This window comes from Podarcis liolepis, assembly GCF_965112155.1.
Source record: "Podarcis liolepis genome assembly, chromosome: 17".
Classification (NCBI taxonomy): domain Eukaryota; kingdom Metazoa; phylum Chordata; class Lepidosauria; order Squamata; family Lacertidae; genus Podarcis; species Podarcis liolepis.
In genome coordinates this window covers 10,760,878-10,788,028 of record NC_139571.1, presented here as the reverse complement: position 1 = coordinate 10,788,028, position 27,151 = coordinate 10,760,878, and the positions used below count along the sequence as shown (strand labels likewise).

Here is a 27,151-nt window from a genome sequence, read left to right as displayed (position 1 = left end):
GGCGGGGTACAAATAATAAATTATTATTATTATTATTATTATTATTATTATTATTATTATTATTACTATTGTCACATAAGCAGGGGTGAAGGGGGTGGTAGTGGAGGAGAGATGCTGCCCGCCAAAGCCTTTTGCTTAGCTTAGAAGCCCTAACCCCTAACACAGCGGAGGGAAGGTGGGATGTGTTCTGCACATGCTCAGGGACCAGGTACAGTTACTTCCCACTCTGAAAGCAGATTCCAGCCGGACAAGGTTGGGGGAGAGAAGGTGGAATGGGTTAGGACAGGAACTCACGTGGCTGAAAAGCTCATTGGTCAGGCCAAGGTAGTTGTGCAAAGCCAAGAAGGTGACTCTCTGAAGGCGCACCATGATGATCTGAAAGGGAAAGAGGAAGAAGGGCAGGTCAGTTGTACAATTTCCTCGCAAGGGGAGCTTTTCAATTCCCTTTTCAATTCTCTCAGTCCGTGGGTTGCTTCAGTCCGATCATAGCTTGTGGTGTTCTTTGTAGCAGGGACTGGTGAGGAGGTTTCAGAAACCTCTCTTCTCCACCACCGCATCTTTCAAGGACTTGGAAGCTACTTGGGTTATCAAAAAGACTGAGCCCCACAATTCTACCTTGGATTGGCTAAATCCAAATGGCATTTGGATGCCTAGAAGACGACCCTCCCCAAAGGATAAAAGCCTCCAGCAGCTGTTAAATTCCTGGGCATGCCTTGGCTGAACACTTTCAGAGATGCGGTATTCTGAAGATTGTGACAAGTGGGGGATGAGCCCTCTTTTCCCATCCATTTTTATCATCATCATCTCGTGGCCTGCTTCTGCCAATCATGGGAAGAGTCAATGACTTACACAAAGACACACAAACATCCCCGAAACCCCTGCTCAACCCCCACCCATGGCAAGTATGTGGAATATACTCAACAACATGATCTGGAGGTCAACCATTGTGAATATAAGCCAGGCCAAATGCATGAACCAGTGTCAGTCTGCTGCCAGCAACTCCCGGCTGGTTGCCCAGGAGCGTACAAAGACAAGGGAATGTTTCTTACCGCCCGCTTTTTTATTCAGTATTTACAGAGAGAGGCTATAGAACCCAGCCTCTGGGATTATGGCATTGTTCCGAGTGAATCTCTACCCCTCATCTGTCCCACTTCCTCATTCATCACTTCTACGGGTGCTGCTATATGCCCTCTGACTTGGAGCTCTTTGCTCTCCTACTTTCAAGGCTCACCGGGTTCTGGGAGATGGAGGGTCTGGAATGCTTTCTAAAGACACTGTGTCCATTGGCTGTCACCCCCTTGGTGCCTCTTCCTCTTCCATTATTTCTCAGCTTTCCCCCTCATCTGCCTCTGAGATGCGACCTCCCGCAAACCCCAGTTGTAAATCTAAACAGCCTTCCTTTTCCTCCTCCCTGCTCAAGCTGGAGAGGTGGTCTCCACCATTCCTCCTGTGCCCAGTCCCTGACAACCAGAGAATAGAGAACGGAGATGGTGGAGGTGCAGAAGTAAGGAGAGAGAGAGAGAGAGAGAGAGAGAGAGAGAGAGAGAGAGAAAGGGGGAAAGGACGTGGGGCAGAGAAGGAGAGACCACTCTGGAGACAGTGAAGCAATGGGCAGGGCACTCACCTGCACCACCCGGACCAGGCTCTCAGGGTACTTCTCAAAGACAGCCGAGAAGGCCTCCACTGGCAGACGCAGGACTGTGGAGTCCTCAGCTACCCGTGCAGAAACTGTCCGGTACGGGCGTTGGTGACCCTGTTGGGAAACTAATCTTAGAACAACAGGGGCCTGGCCCCTGATTCGACCCACACCCGCCGCTCCAAAGAACCCATCTTCCTAGACAACCATGCATTTTTTGTCAGAAGGCAGTGTCAGTACGCCTTTCAACCGATGTCAGTGACTGGGCTAGGCAACTGGAGCACTTTCAGAGACCCTCCAATCCTGGAAAGCAGGTCTCAGTGCACTGGACTCACAACTGTGAATTGTGAGCACCAGACTCAGCAGAGTATAAATAACATGGAAGCTAGCTGTGAAGAATAACTGCTTTTATTTCTAATAGCTACTACAAATTAAAGAACTACTGGCTTGCAGGAGTGTTACAGCTCCCACTCAGCCATCTAGTCACTACATAGATAAGACTCTCTCCACACACACAGTCAGGCAGGAGAGGAAGAAGAGAAGAGTAGTTTCCACCCCCTCCTTTCTCAAAACATAAGCTCAGGAGATTCTTGCAATGGGAGGGGGTGAAAATATCAATAGGAAGACGCTCAAAACGGGGAAGTGGCAGGGGAGAGAGGAACCTGTGGGGCCCCACCAAGTGTTGTTGGACTCCAACTCTTACCCTAGCCAGCACGGCCAATGGTCATGGAAGATGGGAAGAAGAGAAGAAGAAGAGTTTGGATTTGATATCCCGCTTTATCACTACCCGAAGGAGTCTCAAAGCGGCTAACATTCTCCTTTCCCTTCCTCCCCCACAACAAACACTCTGTGAGGTGAGTGGGTCTGAGAGACTTCAAAGAAGGATGACTAACCCAAGGTCACCCAGCAGCCGCATGTGGAGGAGCGGGGAAGCGAACCCGGTTCACCAGATTATGAGTCCACCGCTCTTAACCACTACACCACACTGGCTCTCTCCAACACCGGGCGTTGTTGGACTCCAACTCCAACCCTAGCCAGCACGGCCAATGGTCATGGATGATGGGAGGTGGAGCTTAGCAACAGCTGCAGCACCATGGGTCAGCACCCCTGGGCTTAAACAGATCTGGATCCTTCTGCTCCACCAATTCCACTACACAGAAGAGATCATGGTGCCTCGGCTGCTGCTAGCCTCGAGATCGGTTCCCACCTTTAGCTCATCCCGTGGGGCAAGCCAGGGGAGGGAGCGGCATGGGGGGGAGAAGGAGCAATGAGGCTGGAACCCACAACTAGAAGAACTTGGAGCCTGGAGCCACATGGTGGAAATGGCAAGGAAGAAGATTTAGGCTGACGACGAGGCGAAACTTCGTAACTGCAAGAGTTGTCTGACAGGGGAACAGACTTGCCTCAGGAAGGGGTGGGCTCTCCTCCCCTGGAGGCTTGGGATGCTGTGGTTGCATCCTCCACTGCAGTCCCTGCGTGGAGGAAGGGGCCAGACTAGATGGCTTCGCAGGCCCTTTCCGTATCTAGGATTCTAACAGGCTGAGGAGGACAAGGATCCTACCGTGATGACATCCAGGATGCTGAGGAGGCTGTGTACGCTGTCGCCCGGAAAGACCTCCTTCACAAGGGTCTCTTTCCCATCCTGAATCAAACAAAGAGATTTATTTTTTTAAAACAATTGTTTATTTGGTTTTCAAATCAAAGTTTTACAATCACATATCCAATATATAAAAAGATTCCTCAGAATCTCCTGGACTTCTCCCCTCTGTGGGTCCTATTGTTAATCATTTCCTCCTGCATCTTTTATAATAATCCAAATCTTTTACATCTCCGTTCTGTCCAAAATTCAACATTCAACTACAGTTGTACCTCGGCTCCCGAAAGCCTTGGGAGTCAAACATGCCGGCTCCCAAATGATCAAAAACCAAAAGTGAGTGTTCTGGTTTTCGGATGTTTTTTGGGAAGCGGAATGTCCAGTGCGGCTTCCGCTATTGTTTCCGGTGCGCCTGTGCAATTGGAAACCAAACTGAAGCCACACCTTGCTTTCTGAATATTTCGGAAGTCGAATGGACTTCCAGAATGGATTCCGTTCGACTTCTGAGGTACGGCTGTACAAGTGTTATTCCAGTCATGCTAACAATTTTAACTGTTTACAATGGTTTTTAAGATAAATTATAAATGTTCCCCATTCCTTATTGAAATGTTGGTCTTCCCGATTTGTGATTCTTCCAGTCATTCGGCATTTTGCCCATTCGGCATTTTCCATCAACTTAATCTGCCATTCTTTTCTGGTAGGGACTCTGTCTTCTTCAACCAAAGAAAGACATTTGCAATTGGCTAGCCGCGCTCAGACCCAAACAAAGCACCCCTCCCCACGTCATCCTTTGCAGGAACCACAATCAAGGTCTCCCACACAAGCCCCACTGGAACGAACAAGAGCTGCATGCAACTGTGCCAATGGGTCTTGTGCAGCTCTGAACGCCAGGCCATGCCCAACTCTTGCCCTCTGAGCCGCATAGCCATGCACGGCTATGGAATCGTCCCCATGGAGTTTCCTGATGTTGCCCGACTGAGCTCCCTGCTGCCCTCACCTGCTCAGACAGGAAGAGCTCCAGCTTTCCGTCTTGGACCACGTAGATGCTGGTGTCAGGCTGACCCGGGCGAAAAACGTACTCGCCTTGCTGGCACTGCTGGAAGGTCATGTGCTTGCACAGCTCCAGGAACAAAGGCTTCTCAAAGTGGCCTAGCACCCTGCGAGGAAGGAAGAGGGCACCATCACCACAACACTCTCCTTGCACCACGCCATGCCCCTGAAGAGGGTTCAGAAACATCAGAATTCAGTTGCTCATTGGAGCAAGACAGTTTGAGCATATTATATCGATCCCGGTCTGACTGCCCTGGCCACCGATTAGTTTCCGGGCCCAATTCAAAGTGCTGGTTTTGACCTATAAAGCTTTAAATGGCTCAGGGTCACAATACCTCAAGGACCACCTCTTTCCATATGAACCTACTAGGACCCTGAGATCAACTTCTGAGGCCCTTCATCGTGCGCCTCCTTCACGACAGGCCCAGAGGGTGGCAACACGAGAATGGGCCTTTTCTATAGTGGCTCCCTGTCTGTGGAATGCTCTCCCCAGGGAAGTTCGCCTGGCGCCTTCATTATACACCTTTAGACACCAGGCGAAAACATTACTCTCCAACTAGGCCTCTGGCTGATTGACATCCAATGCCCTTTTAAAATTTATTGTGGGCATGGGGAATTATTGGGTTGTTTTTGTTTTTATTACATGTTCTGTGTTTTTATACTGTGATTTTGCGTTAAGAACCACCTTGAGATCTGCAGGTATAGGGTAATATACTACTACTACTAATAATAACGATGTTGGCTATTTGCTCTGGGCTGGCTGCAAAACCCATAAAGATAGCAGCAGCAAGGCATTCCTTTTAGGTATAATCACAAACGATATTCCTGACAATCAAAGGAAAGTACTCCTCTATGTGACAACAGCTGCCAGGATGCTCATAGCAAAAAATTGGAAAGGGAGAAAAATTCCATCAATGAAAGAACGGCAAATTAAATTTTGTGAATATATACATCTGGCAAGACTCACAGCATTCATAAGGGGACAATTGGACCAAAAATTATTAAAAGAATGGTGATGTGCTAAAGAGTATATGAAAAAACATTGTTCTGGAGTAAGTATATCGGTATGTAACGGATGAAGCTTTGCTGGTTAAAGAAAGAGATAAATGGTGCAAAAAGTATAAAGATAGAGCTAATCTACATTAAACACAATTTAGAAAGAGTAAAAATTTCGAGGTCTTAGAACAAAGGAAGGAAGTCAATATGTGTATAAGTACGTAACTATTAGAATGATGATATGGATTTATTTGTAGATGTGGGGATTTTTTGTTTGTTTGTTTGTTTTGCTTGCTTGTTCTGCTTTAATTTGGATTCGATGTTTGTAATTTTTGTTGTAATTTTGGATTGGAAAAAAGAATAATTAATATATTTTTTTAAAAAGGATAGCAGTAGCAGCAGCAGCAGCAAAGCCAAGGAGCTGGGGAGAGGATTTAGCAACCTGTTCCCCAGGCACAATTTCCTCTTCACGGTGAGGCTATATCCACATCCTCTATGAGGTGTGGTGAATGTGCACAAAGGCCACTTGTTAGGAACATTAATTCTTGTTAGTCCCCACGCACAGCAATCCAATTTGCTTGAATTCCCTCCCTTCCCCGATAGGCATTTCTGTGTACTGTTCTAAAAACCAGGTCGTTGGATTCTCTTGAGAGTAGCAGAACCAGAAAGAAGAAGAATGGCAGAAGCTAGTAAATGGCCGCCCCAAATGTTGCGTGGAACCGACACTGCTCAAATCTACGCCAAGGAAAACACTGCAGGGAAACTTGAAAGCTGGAGATGTAGCTGTTACTTCAGGGGTAACCAAGATGGTGGCCTCCAGATGTTTCGGACTACAACTCCCATAATCCCTTGCTGGCTGCGGCTGATGGGAGTTGTCCATAATATAAGGAGGGCACCAAGTTGCCTCAAATTGGGAAGCGTTTTAGCAAAAGCTGAAAAACGGCCTCTCTCCAGCTTGAAGCATGCATGCAAAAGCATCCCCTTCCCCACCACCATCATATTCTTATTAATTTTGCTAACTGTATCATCATCTGGCTTCCTACATTCTGGTGAAGGGTTGTGGCCTGGCAACAGGATCCTGACTGTGTGGCAAAGCAGAGGCACGCTCTGTTCAATGGCTGTGCCAGCTGCCCAGGTACAGTGGTACCTCGGGTTAAGAATTTAATTCGTTCTGGAGGTCCGTTCTTAACCTGAAACTGTTCTTAACCTGAAGCACCACTTTAGCTAATGAGGCCTGCCACTGCCGCCACGCTGCTGCGCGATTTCTGTTCTCATCCTGAAGCAAAGTTCTTAACTCAAGGTACTATTTCTGGGTTAGCGGAGTCTGTAACCTGAAGCGTCTGTAACCCGAGGTACCACTGTACTTCCTGTGGCTTCCCCCTTGACCTCCTATCCAGGTCACAACCTGAAACCCCCCCCCCCGGCACGTACCGCACATTCTTTAGCATGTAGAGCACTTCGGAGGGCAGGTGAGAGTTGGCCACGTCAAACTCTGTGAGATCGGCCTCCAGGACGGAGGGGGGCGGCTCCTTCAGCTGAAGGGTGGGCAGCTCCTTCTTGATACGCAGGATCCTGAGCGGAGGGAGGAAAAGGCAGAGGTTCCTCAGAGGGATGGAAGGATGCCAACCAACCAACCAGCCAGCTTCTTGTTCTTGCAAATAAAGACAGAGACTCCCTCCTTCCCTCTACAGTGGGCGCTCGGGTTGCGAACATGATCCATGCAGGAGGCACGTTTGCAACCCGCAGCGTTTGCAACCCGCAGCGCCACGTCTGCGCACGCGCAGGTCGCAATTTGGCGCTCCTGCGCATGCGCAAAGCGCACTTTAGCGCTTCTGCACATGCGCTGAAACCCAGAAGTAACCCGTTCCAGTACTTCCGGGCAGTGGCGTAGCGTGGGTTGTCAGCACCCGGGGCAAGGCAAGTAATCTGCGCCCCCTAACCCGTGGATTTGCGCCCCCTAACCCTAACCCCCAGATGTTGTGCCCGGTGCGGCCCGCACCCCCCGCACCCCCCATGCTACGCCACTGCTTCCGGGTTCGATGCGGTGCGCAACCCGAAAACATGGAAAAAACCAACTAATACACCCCTCTTCCTTCCATGCTCATTTTAGCTTTTGGGGGAATGTGCCAGTTTAATAATAATAATAATAATAATAATAATAATAATAATAATAATAATAATAATATTTTTATTTATACCCCCGCCCATCTGGCTGAGTTTCCCCAGCCACTCTGGGCAGCTCCCAATTGAGTGTTAAAAACAATACAGCATTAAATATTAAAAACTTCCCTAAACAGGGCTGCCTCCAGATGTCTTTTAAAAATAGGATAGCTGCTTATTTCCTTGACATCTGATGGGAGGGCGTTCAACAGTTTTTAAGACCCCGAAAGAGGCGCTGGATTCACTCCCTCCTTCACACCGGGTCCTCTGTTTCATTTCTATATCGCTATTCTGCCCCGAGTTCACTGTGCCCACTTAGGAATAAACAACTTTGCAAGTTTCAAGGCTCATGATGAATGCTCTCTCTCTCACTCTCTTCAAGTTTCTAGTCCTCACAGGTGAAGGGAGCAAAGATGCAGAACTTGAAGGGATACAGAGGCATGTCCGAAGAAGGACCCAATTTGTGTGTTTGTGCAGGTTAACTACTTGCCTGCAGACTGCCTCACCAGAATGGTGCATGCTCTAGTTATCTCCCACTTGGACTACTGCAATGCGCTCTACGTGGGGCTACCTTTGAAGGTATCCCGGAAACTACAAGTAATCCAGAATGCAGCAGCTAGACCAGGAATAGGCAAACTCGGCCCTCCAGATGTTTTGGGCCTACAACTCCCATGATCCCTAGCTAGCAGGAGCAGTGGTCAGGGATGATGGGAATTGTAGTCCCCAAACATCTGGAGGGCCGAGTTTTCCTATGCTTTAGCTAGACTTTGCCCAAATATGGCCCTTCGTTTCCCTGATATGTGCGTGCTTTCTGCTCTAGCTGACCGACTCACTTTTTGGCAATGTTCAACATCTTGAGCTTCTTCTTCATGCGCGGACGGGAAGCAGACATGGTGGTGTCGACCAGAGAGGAAGTGGATTGAGAAACCTAGCAAGAAAGGAAATGTGGTAAGTGGAAGGAGGAACCCTGCAGCCACCCAGGCCTATATACCTGCTGCCGGTCTTTTGTTACACACATTTACTAGCCAGGATCAAGACACCTCAACAAAGGCTGTAGGTTACCCTGCAAAGAGCCATACTTTGCATATCAGCTTCTCCCCTTGGGCAGGTATCTTGGGAACCACATGACGAATATCAACAGGAAGGGACTGATCCTGGCCCAGCCACACAAACACCCTCAACAGTCCCTGCTCCCCCACCTGCCAAAGCCTTCACTGTCCAAGATATTTTCCTGAATAAGCAGGCTGAAATTCCCAGGTGTCAAAAAGGGTTATTTATATAAGCCACTACTGCGGCATGAGTTTTGTTAGCCCCAAAATGGAAAATGAGCGAGGTCCCAACCAAAGAATAGTGGCAGCTTAAGTTGACAGAGTACGCGCAGCTTGCAGACTTAACATATAGAATAAGAGAACAAGAAGAACAGGCGTTTAGAGAAGATTGGGAAACGTTTATTGAATAGATGGGAAAGAACTGTGTACAGCTGAAAAAACTGACAGCGTTAAGATAAATTCAGCAGTGTAAATAAGTTATGATGGATGTAATAATGGAATAACGAATTGTATCGTTTTTGTAAAATATGCAGGAATTTATGATATGTAATATGAACCATGGAAAGAGAAGAAGGGAAGTCACTGATATTTTAAGGATGTAAAAATGAGTACAGTCGTAGCTCGGACGTCAAACGGAATCCGTTCCTGAAGTCCATTCGACTTCCAAAACATTCGGAAACCAAGGCACGGCTTCTGATTGGCCGCAGGAATCTCCTGCGGCCAATCGGAAGCCTCGTTGGATGTTTGGGTTCCAGAGAACGTTCGCAAACCGGAACACTCTCTTCCAGATTTGTGGAGTTTGAGAGCCAAAACGTTTGACTCGCAAGGCGGTCAGGATCCAAGGTGGGACTGTACTTTAAATTGGAAAACAGAAAATTTAATAAAAATCATAAGCATAGCAGAAGGGCCAGAGTCACGGTGACCGACCCAGACAACAGGAGGCTCAAGTGAGCTTTGGGATGCATAGAAGCCATTTGCTGAGACGCTGCATAATTCCCCATTCCCAAATCAACCAATTCATCTCAAAGAAGTCATTCTACCACTCCAGCACAACCATTCCATGCCAAACAAACACACACACACACACACACACACTCACACTGTGGGTCCTGTCCCTTTCCTCCAATTACCTTGCGCATTATCTTCCTCCCGTAGAACAACACTTTGTCCCGCTTGCGAAAGCGATATTTGGGTTGTTCCTGGGCCTGGACCTCTGCAGGGAAGGGAGGAAGGAGGAGACCAAAGATCAGGTCAGGTCAGCAGGCCCGGCCCGGCCCGGCCCTGCCTTGCCAAAAAAGCTGCCCACTTGCATGGCGCGCCCACTTCCCACAGCCCCATTGGAACTTACTCTGAAGGCGGAACCGGCGGATCAGCACCAGGATCAAGGCGGCAACAAGCAGCACGGAGAGCCCGACTCCTATCATGACACCCAGCACCTGTGGGGAAGGGTTAGCACCAAATTGGTGTGTGGGTTATGGCCTGCTTGGAAAGGTGGCAGGCTGGCATTCTGTGCCCGGCCATTGAATCACTTTACTGTGGGAGTCACTCAGGGCAGCCCCGTTCCTTTGTGCAGAGACACAGCCCAAGAGGCTCTACTGTTCTGGGCCGATGCATAGAAGATTCCAACCTTGAACAGGCAGCTGTCAATTATCTGTCGTGGGTGTGGCCCCAGGGGTTTGCCCATCACTGGAATTGACAGGTAAAGTGGGTCTGGGTGTGTGAGATAATTGCTTTTAACATCCACCTGCCCTGGAGAGCCAGAATGCGATTGGACTTAGGAAGCCACATGGACTGCGAAGCTCACCAGTCCAAACCTCTTCACTGCCTTTAAAATGCAATAGCAGGATAATAATTTTGTGACTAAATGGGCATAATTTTAGCCTCCAACGAGGCGAGTCTGTTTTCTCGACGCTGCTGCTAAATGCAACGAAACAAGCCTCTGGCGCCCGTCTCAGCACCCAGAATCTAGCTGCTGTGTGTTTAGCAAGCCAACACTGTGGGACGCCCCCCCCCCCCAATTCAGAGATCTTCTTCTCTTCCTGCTTATAGGAAGGTATCTGAGATTCTACTGCTTTGACAGGCTTTGAATTCTCAGCAATAGATGTTGCTGATTGAAGTGTGTTTAAATCTGGCTTATTCCTTATCTTGGAGACCATTGTAAGCAGATGAAAACACTAGCAGGGTTGCAATAACACTTCTAATGTAGTAAGAACTATGGAGACAATGGCGTTTTAGCAAAGATGGACTATTGAAAAAGATGCAGTAGAGAAGGTTTGATAATAGGACCCATGGAGGGGGAAGGTGGGAAGTCCAGAGATTCACAGGAATCTCTCAACCGTTGATGTGTATGGTTGTATTGCTATAATTTTATATACAGTGGTGCCTCGCAAAACGAAAAGAATCCATTCTGTGATTCTCTTCGTCTAGCAGTTTTTTCGTCTTGTGAAGCAAACCCATTGAAGGATTAGCGGATTAGCGCTATTAGCGGCTTTTGGCGGCTTTTAGCAGCTTTTAGCGGCTTATCTGCTGATCGGATCAGCTGATAAGCGGCTTAGCGGCTTAGCAAAAGGGGGGGGAAGGAAAAAAAACCAGCAGGAACTCGCAAGACATTGTCGTCTTGCGAAGCAAGCCCATAGGAAATTCGTTTTGCGAAGCACCTCCAAAACGGAAAACTCTTTCGTCTAGCGAGTTTTCCGTCTTGCGAGGCATTCGTCTTGCGGGGCACCGCTGTACCGTCTTTTTCGCCCCATAGGACGCACTGGCCCATAGGACGCACCAAGTTTTTTGGGGGGGAAATAAAAGAAAAAAAATTATTTCCCCCCCCAGGCACTTGTGGGGCCGGCAGCGGGGAAAAGCGCTCTTCTCCCCACAGCCCGCCTTCAGACCAGGTCTGGGGACAGCGGGAAAACGCGCTACGCCTCCCAGTTGTCCCCGGAGCTTGCGGGGCTGGCAGCAGGGAGAAGCGCTCTTCTCCCCGCCGCCCACCTTCAGATCAGGTACGGGGACAGCGGGAAGACGCGCTGCGCCTCCCAGCTGTCCCCAGAGCTTGCGGGGCTGGCAGCGGGGAGAAGCGCTCTTCTCCCCGCCATCAGCCTCCAAACCACTTCAGGAGACAGCGGGATGGCGGTGTTCCGCCTCCCTCTGTCCCCCGACCTTGTGGGGCTGGCGCTGGGGCTCTCCTGAAGCCTGGAGAGCAAGAGGGGTCGGTGCGCACCGACCCCTCTCGCTCTCCAGGCTTCAGCGAAAGTGTGCATTTGCCCCATAGGAAGCACCCACATTTCCCCTTCATTTTTGGAGGGGAAACATGCGTCCTATAGGGCGAAAAATATGGTATGTAAAATCAAATAAAAAATATTTCAATAAATAAATAAATCTGGCTTATTCCAGGGCTGTTTTCTGAGGTGCTTCAAGTGGCTTACTCTGAGATTATTTTTATTTGTTGCTTTTATATTGGACTTCGATTAGGCGTTAATGGTTGGGTCACCAACTTGCTCAGAGAAGCAAGATAAAACAAGCAAACAAAGGCATGGCACTTTGCTTTTATCATGCAAGAGCAAATATGGTGACAGTTCCCACATCTACCTTATAAGGTGAGGAGGTGAAGCCTTTCCGAAGGACTGAAGAAACAGATCCCTTTCCTCAGAACTACACAACCCATCCTCTAGCAGTGTGTGTCCCTCCCCACTTAGTTTGACACCCATGCAAAGAGGTGTCTGTCCTTGGCAGCAGGAAAGCACAGACCAAGCTTTCCTGGTGTCTGTGCTAGGAGGCGGTTTTGTACAGGTGTGCCGCAGGTGGCAGCACCCACCGCATACCTCCCCGAGGCAGACCCCCAAAAGTGTTCTCTGTCCCCTCTCTACTCACCATGCTGGCCTGCAGCTGATCTGCCACAAAGAGCTTGACGTTGGAAAGTACAGCGGTCAGGGTTGCATCCTGCAGTGGGAGAGAACATAGCAGACACTGAAAGGCAGGATCAAGAATGGAGGACTCCAATGCAGAGGAGGGGGAAAGAGATTAGAGGGCTTCCTGGGGCAGCGGGTATAGGCCAGGTTGTGGCGGGTGTTTCAAGGATATAGTTTGAGTGCCTCACTTGTAGCTTCGTAAATCATTTAATGTGTGAACACAAATACAGTGGTACCTCTGGATGTGAACGGAATCCGTTCCAGAGCCCCGTTCACATCCTGAAGCAAATGCAACCCATGTCTGCGCGTGCGCGGGTCGCGAATCACCGCTTCCGCGCATGCGTGTGACATCATTTTGAGCGCATGCGCGAGTGGCGAAACCCGGAAGTAACCTGCAGAGCACAACCCGAAAAAGCTCAACCCGAAGTATGACTGTATGTTATTAATATTGCAGTTGCTGTATATGGAATTCTTATTTTGACTGGAATGTAACTGAAATTAATAAGATTTTGGAACACAGAAATAAAGAAACTCATCACACCCTCAATTCTAGCACGTGGGGGGCCATCTAAATTATATAATTTGGTATCTGAATGATTGGTATTAGTAATTGTATTATACTTTGGCATTGTTATAATGAGGCTATTATTGGACTATAATTGAAAACTAATAAAATTATTATATAAAAATGATTATGTTTCAAGCAGTCACGCCTAAGTTTCCATTCAGCTCACACAAGAAACGTTCCTTTGACAGCAACTAAAAGGTAAAGGGACCCCTGACTGTTAGCTCCAGTAGCGGACGACTCTGGGGTTGTGGCGCTCATCTCACTTTACTGGCCGAGGGAGCCGGCATACAGCTTCCAGGTCATGTGGCCAGCATGACTAAGCTGCTTTTGGCGAACCAGAGCAGCGCAAGGAAACGCCGTTTAACTTCCTGCCACAGCGGTACCTATTTATCTACTTGCACTTTGAGGTGCTTTCGAACTGCTAGGTTGGCAGGAGCAGGGACCGAGCAAGGGCACTCACCTGGTCGTGGGGATTCGAACTGCCGACCTTCTGATCGGCAAGCCCTAGGCTCTGTGGTTTAACCCACAGCGCCACCCGCGTCCCATTCATTCATTCAGTCATTAACTAGGGTACCATTAATTCCCAAGGTCTTCAAAAGAACAGAGCCAACCAACAAGCAAAAAGAACGTCTCCGTCTAGAAGCAAAGCTGTTTCTCTGTATGGCAACAGAAACTTAACAGGGATAAAGGAAAGCTGCAAAAAGAATGGATGGGCAAACTGCAGGTGGGAAAGCAGAACAGCTCTAGCCCATTCTTTTTATTATTATTATTATTCTTCAAGATTTTCTTGATTTACAAAAGTGTGTGCAATGTCTCTCTCTCGTTTTTTGGTGTTACCTCTTGCTCCTCCAGTGGCTCTGATTCACTCTGCCCCATGACGGCTATCGATGTTGCTTCCAGGCCCAGTGCATTAAGGACCCTGCATTCAAGAGAAACATTTTATATAGCACCCAGGACAATATAAAACGTGTTTTTTTCATGTAACTAGGCTTGAAGTCTTGTACATTTAGTGGGAGAGGAATCGAGGTGGGCCGGTCAATAGTGGTGGTTCCACGGCAGACACCACTATGGTTTTCCAGGGAGTAAGAGCATGTCAGAGCAGGTTGGATCAGGGTCCTGATGATCAGCACAGGTGGTCAACACATGGCTACTGCTGGCTTCATTTGAACTCAGGGCCCCAAAGGGACAGGTGACACCCTCATTCATCCAAGACATTATTTTACAAACTTGTAGGCTGGGATCTTTCAAGAGAAGGATGAGGCTTGATTTTAGGTCGCCAATATTCTGTCCAGCCTGCGGGCCACGATGGGCGACACATATGTAAGCAAATTGGTTTCACAACCTCCAACATTAGACCAGAGAAAGATGAGTCGTTTTTCTACGTTAAGAGAAGAATGATTTCATAGGGAGCATGATGAACCTCTGAGTGATCTGCTAGCACACCTTGCCAAAGAAGTATTCCAATTCTGTCTGTTCCAATTCTACAGACAGAGACTCTCACCTAAGAGATCTACAGCAAACCTTTTCAGAACTAAAATACCCAGCAGATGAAGTTAGACAACAGATCAACAGAGCCAGACTGATACCCAGAGAGAACTTGCTGCAAGACAGACCCAAAAAAGAAAATAACAGAACACCTCTAGTCATCACATACAGCTCCCAAGTTAAAACAGTACAACGCATCATCAGAGATCTACAACCTCTCCTGGACAATGACACTTCTCTTTCTCAAGCTCTGGGAGGAAGACCTTTCATTGCCTACAGACAGCCACCCAATCTTAAACAACTCCTAACACACAATAATACTACAACCAGACTTAACACGGACACTGGCACCAGAGCCTGCAATAAACCCAGATGCCAACTTTGCTGCCACATACACCCGGACAACACCATTACTGGCCCCAACAACATCACACATACCATCTCGGGACTATTTAATTGCTCATCGTCTAACATTGTGTATGCCATCAAATGCCAACAGTGTCCTTCAGCTCTCTATATTGGACAAACAGGCCAAATCTTACGCCAAAGAATAAACGGACATAAATCTGACATCAAGAATCACAAAACAGAGAAACCAGTAGGAGAACACTTCAATCTCCCAGGACATTCTATACAAGATCTCAAAGTAGCTGTTTTACTACAAAGGAATTTCAGAAATAGACTGGAAAGAGAAGCTGCTGAATTGCAACTCATTACCAAACTTAAAACCATGGAGAGACCTGGTCTCAACAGAGACATTGGATTCTTATCTCATTATACATGACTAAGCCATTTCTCACCTTCTCACCCCTTGCCTTTTCCTGCAAGACCTATTACAGTTGTTAAGAGTCGTCAACAGGCTCATCTCAGCTATCTGCCAATCTCCCATTCCCACCACCCTTCTGAGTAATACCCCTCCCCACCTTCTCACTATATAGAAGGATCTGGCAACTTCTGTTTCAGTGTATCTGAAGAAGTGTGCATGCACACGAAAGCTCATACCAAGAACTAACTTAGTTGGTCTTTAAGGTGCTACTGGAAGGAATTTTTTTATTTTGACTATGGCAGACCAACACGGCTACCTATCTGTAAATGGGCTATCAAGACGCTCGAACTCAGGACGAAAGGGAGAAACGTGCTAAGAGGAAGGCACGCTTGGCAAACCCTCACTGTGATCAACTCCTGCCCGGAAACCTATGTCCCCACTGTGGAAGGACATGTGGATCCAGAAATGGCCTCCACAGTCACTTACGGACTCACTATGAAGACCGTGTTCATGGAAGGCAATCTTACTTGGCTACAAGTGATTGCCAAAGAAGAAGACGACTCCACATAAGACAATGCACAGAGCCACAAAGACAAGACAAGGTGGCGAGGGCTGCACAGTGGGAGCCAACACCATGTGCCTACTGACCCACAGGAATCTGGAGATCAATAGTCTCTGAGTGTGCCTTCCTCAGCCGTCACACAAGAACCCTGCTCTCCCACTCTGGGGGAACATGATGCGCACATGCACACGCACACACACAAAGCACTTACCTGTCCCGTGACGTGGAGGCAAACAAACGACAAATGCTGGTATTCGACAAGGCAGCCAGCCTACAAGAGAACCTCCTCAGGCAGCTCCCCTGACCACAACTTGTGGGGAACTTGCCCACCCCCCAGCAGATTTTGAATTAAAGCTGAACTTTCAGGAATGGTCCATTCTTGCTCCTCTTCCCTGATCAACAGGCCAGCCAGCAGAAGTCACGCACTGTGTCTTTAGCCGGCTTCCCGGTGCAAGAGCAGGGTCATGTTCTCCTTCTGGCATGTTTCACAATAGCGAGAGCCCAAGGCACAGTTGCTTCATGCCCAGGGATTGCAGCATCGCAGACTGCTGCTGCTCCAAGACACACAGAAACCTCTTTTCTCCTCTTGGACCTGCCTCAGAAAGAGACAGAGGAGGTGGACAGAAGCTCTAATGAGTGTAGCTGTGCTAGCCTCAGGCAGCAGAAAGACACAGGAACAGCCAAGGGTTAAACCACATAGCTCAGATGAGGCAACAGGAAAACAACATCCTCAGCTGGCAGTGCTAAACAGGGGTTTCATACAGAGCCCAGCTTCTGCCGGAAGGTCAAAGCATGAATATGCAGCTTCCATAGACCACGTCACCAAGTGGGAGACAATTACTATTGTAGTGCAGGAACCACCCGCAATCATATTCTAGGAAGCAGAACCATTAAGGAATGGGGACTCCTCAAACTTCCCTTCACGTCTTTGTTGGGACTTGCTCAGCACAGGCACGGAGGGCCAGACAAGAAGCAGCACCTATTTTTTCAGAATTCTCGATGACGCCCCACCCACATAGTAAAAGCAACACAAATCTAACTCAGCATGGATGTGGCCACTGCTATTTAGACTGCAAGCCTATGAACGCTTGGCTAGGGGGAAGTCATACTGAAAACAGTGGGGGCTCATACAATGCAGAGGACTGAGGCACCACCCAGTTACTGGTGACTGGTAGTATAAAGTAATATTGCAGGATTAAACAGACAATGGGCAAAAAACACAAGTGGCATAAAACAGGATGCAATAAGTTCTTTCTGGACAGCGGACACACACCTATGCTAATGAGTGCAGAGAAGTTGCTTCCCTATTCCCAGGTGTCAGAAAAGGTTGTTTCTGTATGCCACTACTGCAGCCCGTGTTTCATTAGCCCAAAAATGGAAAACGAGCGAGGTCCCAACTAAAGAAAAATGGCAACTTAAGCTGATGGAATATGTGCAGCTTGCCGACCTAACATACAGAATAAGAGAACAAGAAGAACATACATTTAAAGAAGACTGGAAAATGTTTATTGAATATATTGGGGGGGGGGCGAATTGTGTACACTTGAAAACATTGGCAGCATTAAGATAAATTCAACAGTGTAAACAAGTTTGGATGGATGTACCGTATTTTTCCATGTAGAAGACTATATTTGTTCCTAAATTTTTGAAGTTTAAAATTAGGGGTCGTCTTATACATGGATAGTGCATTTTCTTTATTTGGAGTCCGTCCCCCCCAAAAGGGGGCGTCTTATACACGAAAAAATACGGTAATAATGGAATACTGAATGGTATACTTTAAGTAAAATATGCAGGGATTTAAGATATGCAAAATGAACCCTGGAAAGAGACGAAGGGCAATCATTGATATTTTAAGGTTGCTTAAATTAATATTCTAAATTTAATTTAAATATATATATATTAATAAAAGAGAAGTTGCCTCCCCAAGATCGTGGCAGACTTCCACACATGGCTTGTGGTCAGTATAGAGATGCAGTGAATGAACTCAATTTGAAGTGAAATAAGAAAGCATTCACCCTACCCTTTGAAATCTATTTGTTCTGGCCAGGAGGCAGCAGAGTACACCCGTCCCTCCTTTTTCGCCCGATCAGAGACTCAGATTCGGGTGGGACAACACAAAGATATACCCGTTCCCACCCACACCCTCTCTCTAGGGGAAAGTGAAGATGTGGAGAAGGCTGGGAGAAGCAACTTGGTTCTCAGCAGCACCCAAGTCTGACAGTTAGCCAGGAGGCAAAATAAGCCCGGATGGGGCATGGGGGAACCTGGTGAGAAATAACCAGGATTAAATTAAACAAAGCCGGGGGGGGGGGGGATAGGCAACTCCACTGGCAGCGCTTACCTCTCTTTCCAGTTCAGGGGACAGTCATGCTAAGAGATAAAGAATAAACCAAAGACTCAGGCAAACTGCTTCAAGGAATAGTTGGGGGGATACTAAAAGGCTGTGGAGCCTTACTGTGGCTTAGAACGTTACAAATCCTGCTCACTTCAATGGGGCAGGCACAGGACACACCCCTGGCAGAAGGACCCACATCTGGCAAGTCGCTGGAAACCCATTTTGGAAAGCAATGGAGCAAACACACCAGCTGCCCTGTAGGCACAAACAAGAGGAAGCCTGGAACCAGCAAGGACTGATGGATTGCAGTGAGCGTGTTAATGTCTGACTTGGCAGAGGGCCAGGCAGAGAGGCAGCTAAGAGGTCCTGGGAGGAAGCCAAACACAACCATTTATCCAGTCATCCTCTTTTCATCTGGGGTGGGCGAGGGTGGAGCTCGTCCAATCAGTTCTGCTAAAGGCAAAAGTCCACCGAGAGCGAGACCCAGGAACAATCGAGCTTTGCTGTTTTGTTTTCTTTGCCCGGCGATTGACTGCAGATTAGAACCCCATAGCCCAAGATTGGAAAATGTATATTGAATATATTGGGGGGAGGGTTGTGAAAACGTTGAAAACGTTGGCAGCATTAAGACAAATTCAACAGTGTAAATAAGTTTGGATGGATGTCAAAATGGAGTACTGAACAGTTTGCTTTATGCAAAATATGCAGGGTTTTATGGCATGCAAAATGTAAAGCGAAGAAGGGAAGTCATTGATATTTTAAGGATGTTTCAATAAACCACTGAGCCTAGGGCTTGCCGGTTGGAAGGTCGGCGGTTCGAATCCCTGCGACGGGGTGAGCTCCCGTTGTTCGGTCCCAGCTCCTGCCAAACTAGCAGTTCAAAAGCACGTCAAAGTGCAAGTAGATAAATAGGTACTGCTCCGGAGGGAAGGTAAACGGCGTTTCCGTGCGCTGATCTGGTTTTGCAAGAAGTGGCTTAGTCATGCTGGCCACATGACCCGGAAAAACTGTCTGCGGACAAACATCGGCTCCCTTGGCCAGTAAAGCAAGATGAGCGCCGCAACCCCAGAGTCATCCGCGAGACACACACACACACACACACACACACACACACACACACATCCCATACCCAAACAGCAAAAAGCCAAAAGATGTACAGGGACCCCTATGGCCATGGCTTTGTTTTCTCAAACATCCAGTGGCTCACCATGCTCCTGAAGCAGGGCAGGGAGCAAGAAGGAAGATGAGGAAATGGGAGCCTCGGGGGCTGTTGACACAATTCAGGAAGTTATCCTTCCAGAGAACTCCTGGCTGCGTCAACCTGGCCTCTTCAGGGACATCGCCAACAGTGCATGTTTACTCAGAAGTCAGTCCTACTCTGTTCAGTGGCGCTTACTCTCTAGTAAGTGCGTTTGGGAGTGCAGCCAACACACACCTCTCTCTCTCTCCGGCGGGAACAAGCAAACCCTGCTACTGCTGGGTTGTGTGTTGGAAGATGAAAGATGGTGTGTGTTGGAAGACAAAGAACCTTGTTGGTTGACTCTCCCGCACAGCCTGCTGAATGTGCAAAACAAAACAGAGGCGAAGTGAGTTCACAAGCGCTTAGCTCGGGGTTACTCGTTCTGTAAGTTCTTGCCCGGAACAGCAGCTCTCATGTCCTAACATCCTCATGCGCACCTGCCAGAGCCTTTCACTTGGCTTCTGTGGGTCACCACGCCCTATACCTGGAACATTTTTGCCGGGCACCTAAAGGTGTATAATGATTTGTTTGTTTGTTTGTTTATTGATTGAATTTATATACTGCCCTATACCCGGAGGTCTCAGGGTGGTTCACAGAAAAGATCACACTATATAAAATAAAAACAATAACTCAATAACACCCCCCTAAAAAAGAGCCGCATTTTAAAAAGAGCATAGGATGTTGATCAGGTCAACCAAAGGCCTGATTAAAAAGGAATGTTTTTGCCTGGCGCCTAAAGGTGTATGATGAAGGTGCCAGGCAAACTTCCCTGAGGAGAGCATTCCACAGACGGGGAGCCACTGCAGAGAAGGCCCTGACCTCATGTTGCCACCCTCTGGACCTCTCGTGGAGGAGGCACAGAAAGGAGGAAGATGATCTCAGGGTCCAGGTAGGTTCCTATGGAAAGAGGTGGTCCTTGAGGTATTGCAGTCCTGAGCCATTTAAGGCTTCATAGGCCCAAACCAGCACTTTGAATTTGAGGAGGGTTGGGGAAACTTCTTCTGGCCCAAGGGCTGCCTTCCCTCCTGAGGCAATACTCTGGATGGAACTCTCACCAGTGAAGCAAGAGCTGCATTCTAGCCATACGAAAGTCAGAGGTTTCTCTGCACATCATACTGATCTCTACCCTGCCCTTCTCCATACAGGAAATGAGAAGCACAATCACAGTTACAACACACTCCAGCCAGGCAAAAGCATCCAAGCAAGGCTGGTGATGACTGTGGCCTAAAAAGCCCTGATGCAGGACTGGACACAAAGCCTGAGGGTCTTGACCCCTGGGCTAGAGTAAGGAATTTCCCTTGCCCAGCCACACACTGACACTGGGATGAAGTCATAAAGCTCTTTTTCTCTTCTTTTTGTGCAAAAGCAGAAGGAATCCGAAATACCCTCTGGCAAAGAAATCCAATCACTGTGGACGCCAATTCCTGCTTATCAGACACCATTTGCTGATCAGAGGAACTTGAGAACACCAACCTTCGGGTAAAGCCAGTGAGCTGGAATCAACGCAAACTTGCCAGCTTTCAAAATCCCAAAGCACAGAGAGGATTCAGGGCCCCAGCTTTATAGATTTTGGTTTATTCTTTCGGGTCCGTCTCTTAGCTCTTGTAATGTATGAAGGGGCCTGGGAATTCTGAGCCTGCAAAAGGGCCCACTGGCAAGGGGAGAATTGGGACCAGAGGATGCACAGTCCGCAATGACCCCCTCTCTTGTACTCCTTTTGAGTGTCAAAGCTGCTGGGCAACAATGCAGGACAGCTAGGACAGGCTTCCTCAAACTCGGCCCTCCAGATGTTTGGGGACTACAGTTCCCATCATCACTGACCACTGGTCCTGCTAGCTAAGGATCATGGAAGTTGTATTCCAAAAACAGCTGGAGGGACAAGTTTGAAGAAGCCTGAGCTAGGAAGTTGCCACCACATCTCAAGAGCTCCTGGGATAGGAAGGCCCCATGAGATCCCTGCCAACAAACATCATCTCCACCCCAGGTGACTTCACGCAGAAAGTTCACATGGGGGAAGAGGGAGGCCACTTTTGTAGGAGGTGGCATCCATCTGTCTTGAGAGACAATGGAGTGTGCCTCTGGGGATGAAGCCAAACCGCTGTGTTAAAAGCACTGAAGTGACCTCTAAGGGGTGCAAGGCTGGGCAACGTGTCTGGAGGTCTTGGGCTGCCCAGACAAGACCGCCGCTCCCAGTCCAAAGGAAAGCAGAGCAATACATTTGGCACCAGTCTGGCTGCAGGAGTTGCCAGGAGGAGGCGTACAAGGCGCCACCCAACCGTCTTAGGGACTCCACTCCAGATTTGTGTAGGATTTACTCTCCCCCCCCCCGAAGATATCCCACAAAGCAGCAGAAATTTAGGGTCAGAGTTTTCCTTCTCCTAGATGGGCCACCCTTCCCAAGCAGAAGAACCCCATTTGCCCCTCATTGAGGTGTAGGCAACATTTTCTGCATTCCCTCCTGGGCAACTCCCTGCAGAGGCTGTACATACGACTAGTACAGGCATCCCCAACCTTCGGCCCTCCAGATGTTTTGGACTACAATTCCCATCATCCCTGACCACTGGTCCTGTTAGCTAGGGATCATGGGAGTTGTAGGCTAAAACATCTGGAGGGCCACAGGTTGGGGATACCTGCACTAGTAGGTTGACCCCAAACTGGCAGTGAATGAGGCAAGGTCCAAAAGTTGGCAAGACTGCAAAGGAAGAGATATAATGCTCGGGAATTGATGGCTCACAAGGTGCTTTTGACCTTAATCTGAGGGCTGCATTAAATTTGATGGAGAGCTGCCAGGGTCCCTGTCCTGAATTTGGATTAGATGACCCTTAGGGGCCCTTCCAGCTCTACAATTCTATAATCAGGAGCATAAACATCTATCATATAATGTAGTGTCAGGAATGGAAATAAGGATTCTAGAAATCTCAGCTTTCTTTAAAGAAAGAGAAGACACCCTTTTGTCCTTGTAATGGCAGAGCCCATTTCAAAGTGTGCAGTCCATGCTTGGTAAACTCTTCCACACCAAAGGGCTTTATTGCCATTGCCCCTCGCTGGGACTTGTGGAAGAGGAACAAATTGTGTAAAACGAGCAAATGCATGCCAGTGCAATTTGCACAAATGTTTCGGATCAACCCTAGCAATAAACAACTGTCAGATAATGATCACACACCTGTTTAACACGCCTTAAACAGGTAACCAAAAAACCAGCGCCGCAACAATTTCACTACAGTATGCAGAAGGAGGCATGGAATCCCTGAAAAAGATTCCCCAAGGCAGCCTTCTAGATCTCATTCACACAAAAGGAAACCTCGATAAGTGTGGGGACAGTTTGTGCACATAGCCCCTGGGTACTATCCTCATTCAGCACAGGTACCCAGTTCCTGCCTTTCTGTCTTGTAATAAATTTGTATAAATCAATATAAATCAATATAAATACCCCCACACACACCTTGCCCTGTGATCCTTGGGTGAAAGGTGTTATAGAAATTTAATTAATAAATAATATACCCCCGATCATCAACAAATAACTACAGTGGTACCTCGGGCTAAGTACTTAATTTGTTCCGGAGGTCTGTTCTTAACCTGAAACTGTTCTTAACCTGAAGCACCACTTTAGCTAATGGGGCCTCCTGCTGCCGCCGCACCGCCGGAGCAGGATTTCTGTTCTCATCCTGAAGCAAAGTTCTTAACCTGAAGCACTATTTCTGGGTTAGCGGAGTGTGTAACCTGAAGCGTATGTAACCTGAAGCGTATGTAACAGGTACCTCTGTATTGTTGTTGTTGTTGTTATTATATCACCTTTTATCTGAAGATCACAGGGCAGTTCACAACATGAAAATACAAAGCGAGAACACAAAATACCTAATAAAAAAGAACCAAAACAAAGACCAACCGGAACCCCATCCCGCAAACACATTTAAAAAGCCGTAGAATGTTAATGAGCCCAAGGCATGATTAAAGAGAAACCTTTTTTTTTTTGCTTGGCAAGTCCTGACAATAGGATGTCCCTGGGAGGAGCCACAGTGTCCTCAGGGTAAAGTTTAATTGGCAGCTCCATGAGTTGTCAATCTGAACCAGCCTCCCCCTGCAAGCGCATGTTAATTTTCCTACCAATGAAAACAAGACACTGAGTATTTATTTACTTACTGCATTTATATCACTCCTACTCCCTGGCTGGGGGGGGTCCAGCCTTTCTCTCTGCGGCTTCATGCCAGGCAATCCCCCTGCCCACCCCCACCCCCATTTCTGCCTAGGCAATGGCTCTTCCATACCTTCCCTCCTTCCTCTGCTTCTGTTTTGCTGGGGTTTTAAAAATTACTGACTTACTGCACACATACCACCCTCTCATGGCCTGTTGGGACAGTCTGATTTCATTACGCTCTGCCCCTTTTGTGCCCCCAACAAAAGCCAATTCGTGCCCATCTGATGATAAACAGATGACCTTGAGCCTAGGCTGGGCACGTGTTGCTGGAAGGGGTCCAGGTTGCCAGGCAATGCGGCCTGCTTGAAATATTGGCTCCTGTGCAGGGCCCCACTGAACACCCCCTGCCCTCATTGGATGGCACCAAACCAACTGGGCAGGACCACCAGCAGGCTGGGATTGGTCGGCTGGACCCCTCCCCGGGTCACTTAATGGGGGGGTGAAGGCAGCAGCTGTCCTGGCCCTCATCTGGACAGTCAGCCGGCCCCGCTCTCTGCCATCAGACTCCCCAGCGGGCCTGCCCACCTGATAGCTCCAGAAGGGCATGCGCCACCTTTGTGCTCCATGCAGCAGCCAAGCCAGGTGGTGGAAGGGGCCGGCTGGCTTTAATCTCATCCAGAGTGGGTCTCGATCTCTTACCAATGCTCCATTGGCATGACCCAGGCCTGGGGAAGGTTTTGACCCCAGTGCCAAAGTTTCTCGTGGGGAGGCTCTGCTCAGTTGCCAAAAACGAGGGCGGCAAAAACGAACCAGGATTCCAGGTACACAGCAGTCTCCATCCCAGTGCCTGAATGCCTGCAGCACAACCCCTACTCCCAGCCTTTCTCTCTGCGGCTTCATGCCAGGCAATGCCCCTGCCCACATACCCGCCCACCCATTTCTGCCCAAGCCACGGCTCGTCCATGCTGGGGGTCCAGCCTTTCTCTCTGCAGCTTCATGCCAGGCAATGCCCCTGCCCACATACCCGCCCACCCATTTCTGCCCAAGCCACGGCTCGTCCATGCTGGGGGTCCAGCCTTTCTCTCTGCAGCTTCATGCCAGGCAATGCCCCTGCCCACATACCCGCCCACCCATTTCTGCCCAAGCCACGGCTCGTCCATGCCTTCCCTCAAACCCCTGCTGCTGCCTGGCTGGGGTTTTAAAAATTCCCAAAAGGAGAGGGACCAGGGCTCAAAGCCTCTCTCCCTTTCGGCGCAAGCTATAAGGGCCTCAGGGTTACATTGTCGGGCTAGGACCCTGGCAGAGACCCGGGTTCAAATCCCCACCACTGGGCCAGGAAGTTCCCTGAGGTGACCTTGGCCCAGCCGCTGACTGCCTCGTCTCTCGGCCTAACCTACCTCACAGGGCTGTAGTGGGGGTTCAATTTGGAGGGGGTGGCTAGCTCAGTCCGTAGAGCACGAGACTATGGATCTGAGTCATGGGTTCGAGCGACGGGGCGAAAGGGGGTTGGGCTAGATGACCCTGGGGGTCCCTTCAACTTCTAATAACGTTTTTGGGCGCGGGGGGGGGCGGTATGTACACCGAGAAAAAGCTGGGCTACAAGTGCAATAAACACGCGAATCAATATTTGACGTGGTGTTTCTGGCTGAAGGAAGAGCGGGTGGCGGGGAATACGCGTTCGCACTCTGTACATGCTCAGAGGCTCCACTGCCGCCTCTTCATTTCTTCGCACGTTACCGAGCGGGACCCCAGCGCTGGGCTCCAGCCTTTCTTTTTCTTCCCCCGCCCTCTCGGATTGCTGTTATCCGCCCAAGACTCACCCGCCGCCGCCGCCGGCTCCGATCTGTAGGGCGGCCCTTTGAAGCCCATGCCTCTCTCTCTCTCTCTGCCTCCGGCTCCTAGCGGCGCCCTGGCCAATGACATCATCGCGCCGCGCCGCCGAGCTGGCAGCCGGCCGCCATGTTGCGAGGGGCAGAGAGGCAGCTCCCTTGCGGGAAAGACGCCATGGGAGGCTAGGAAGCGGATTTTGTAGGGTTGTGGGAAAGGGTCAGAAAAGGGTCTAGAAAGGGGTGGTGGTGGTGGAGCCACACCGCTAGGAAGGAAGGTTGCAGTGCTTAGGGCTTGTTGTCTATATAATAATAATAATAATTTTTATTTATACCCCGCCCTCCCCAGCCAAGGCCGGGCTCAGGGCTGCTAACAAGCAATAATAAAAACAAGCTGAATGAATACAACTTAAAAACAAGATTAAAATACAACATTATAATATTGAAACAGTAAAATGTTAAAATGCAGCCTCATCACAGGAGGAGAAAGGAAGAAGAAAGGGGGGAGGGAATCAAATTGGTATTATTATTATTATTAATAATAATTTATTTATACCCCGCCCATCTACTTTTTCCTCTGGCCTAAAGTTGAGAATAAGAGAATTGTAAAGTTGGAAGGGACGCTGAGGCTCATCTAGTCCAACCCCCTGTGTAATAAACAAAAATCTGCCCTTATTCCTTTATGGGGGACACAAGAGCCCTTATAGAGTCCTTTGTAGGTTTCCATGTGTAGGAGAAAAGAACAGAGGCCAACCAGAGAATATTGAGAAGCAAAGCAGCTCGTAAGCCTGATCTTTATTGAACTGTTGTAACAGGGTGTTCCCCTCACACAGAGGAGGACCCAGAACAAAGGTGTGTCTGCCCTTATACAGGGGTACCTCGGGTTAAGTACTTAATTCATTCCGGAGTTCCGTACTTAACCTGAAAGTGTTCTTAACCTGAAGCACCACTTTAGCTAATGGAGCCTCCTGCTGCTGCCGTGCTGCCGGAGCACAATTTCTGTTCTCATCCTGAAGCAAAGTTCTTAACCTGAAGCACTATTTCTGGGTCAGCGGAGTCTGTAACCTGAAGCGTATGTAACCCGAGGTACCACTGTATAGACATTTTAAATTCCCTATGCTGGAGCTCAAGACCAGCCCTCCATACATCATACATACATCACAGAAGGGGTGTAACCCAAGACCACCCCCCACAAACATCATACTTACATCACAGAAAAGGTGGTCTACAACAGAAATTTGAATGTTGTTGTTTTTCCTGTCTGCCAGGTTATCTGAGAATGCCTTATCTGATTGCCTTTCCTGGTAGTCTGGCCATTCCTTTGAGATGGTGATTACCCAATTTCTGAGACAATGGGAAGGTTCCCTCAACCCCGCCCTCCTTGCAGAGAAAACATTTGGTCAGTTTGGGAGTCAAAATGGTTTCAGGACTGTTTTCATGTGCTGCTTCAGACATGTTGTTTATATGTTTATGTACGTGCTTGGTTGGTACATTAATGAACATTTATTATATATATAACACCTTCAGTTTTTTATTTCATCTGCAATGCAGGAAGATGCAGTCGAACAAACCTGGAACCTTGGCATTATCAGCCCCATGCTCTAACCAGCTGAGCTCTCTAGAAAGGAGTCAGCTAAAGAAAAGGCGCTTGCTATATGTGCAACACTGTGACACCAGATGCCGCTGCGGAGTTCCGTTTTTGCCAGTGCGATTTCACATATGAAGTTTACAATGCAATTCCCCTTTTTATTTATGCTTTTAAGATTTATACATGTCATTAGTTTTACAATCATTTTAACATTTCAAAGCTTGACTTCCTCCTCTTTCTGCGGTTCCTTAAATTTATT

The 27,151-nt window shown here is 48.4% G+C and overlaps 1 protein-coding gene across 10 annotated transcripts in view; it reads right to left on the bottom strand.

Moving 5' to 3' along the window:
• PNPLA6 (patatin like domain 6, lysophospholipase) overlaps window positions 1–25,399 on the bottom strand; it is an 80,276-nt gene extending 54,877 nt beyond the window's left edge. For 3 of the 10 annotated variants that reach the window (XR_014520770.1, XM_083482908.1, XM_083482911.1), the window contains exons 1-11: window positions 25,299–25,387; window positions 13,793–13,874; window positions 12,350–12,418; window positions 9,834–9,921; window positions 9,616–9,698; window positions 8,270–8,364; window positions 6,708–6,848; window positions 4,228–4,387; window positions 3,198–3,278; window positions 1,625–1,753; window positions 295–375 (exon numbers count right to left, since the gene is read on the bottom strand). Coding sequence is in view for 8 of the 10 variants with exons in the window: in XM_083482908.1 (XP_083339034.1) it covers window positions 295–375; window positions 1,625–1,753; window positions 3,198–3,278; window positions 4,228–4,387; window positions 6,708–6,848; window positions 8,270–8,364; window positions 9,616–9,698; window positions 9,834–9,921; window positions 12,350–12,418; window positions 13,793–13,831 (966 nt within the window). In the remaining 2 variants the exon portion in view is untranslated. Of the gene's footprint in view, window positions 1–294; window positions 376–1,624; window positions 1,754–3,197; window positions 3,279–4,227; window positions 4,388–6,707; window positions 6,849–8,269; window positions 8,365–9,615; window positions 9,699–9,833; window positions 9,922–12,349; window positions 12,419–13,792; window positions 13,875–15,979; window positions 16,446–18,109; window positions 18,131–25,298 lie in introns of those variants that run through there. The other 7 variants (XR_014520769.1, XM_083482909.1, XM_083482906.1 and 4 more) reach the window with 6 other exon arrangements.
• Window positions 25,400–27,151: the final 1,752 nt, after the last annotated feature.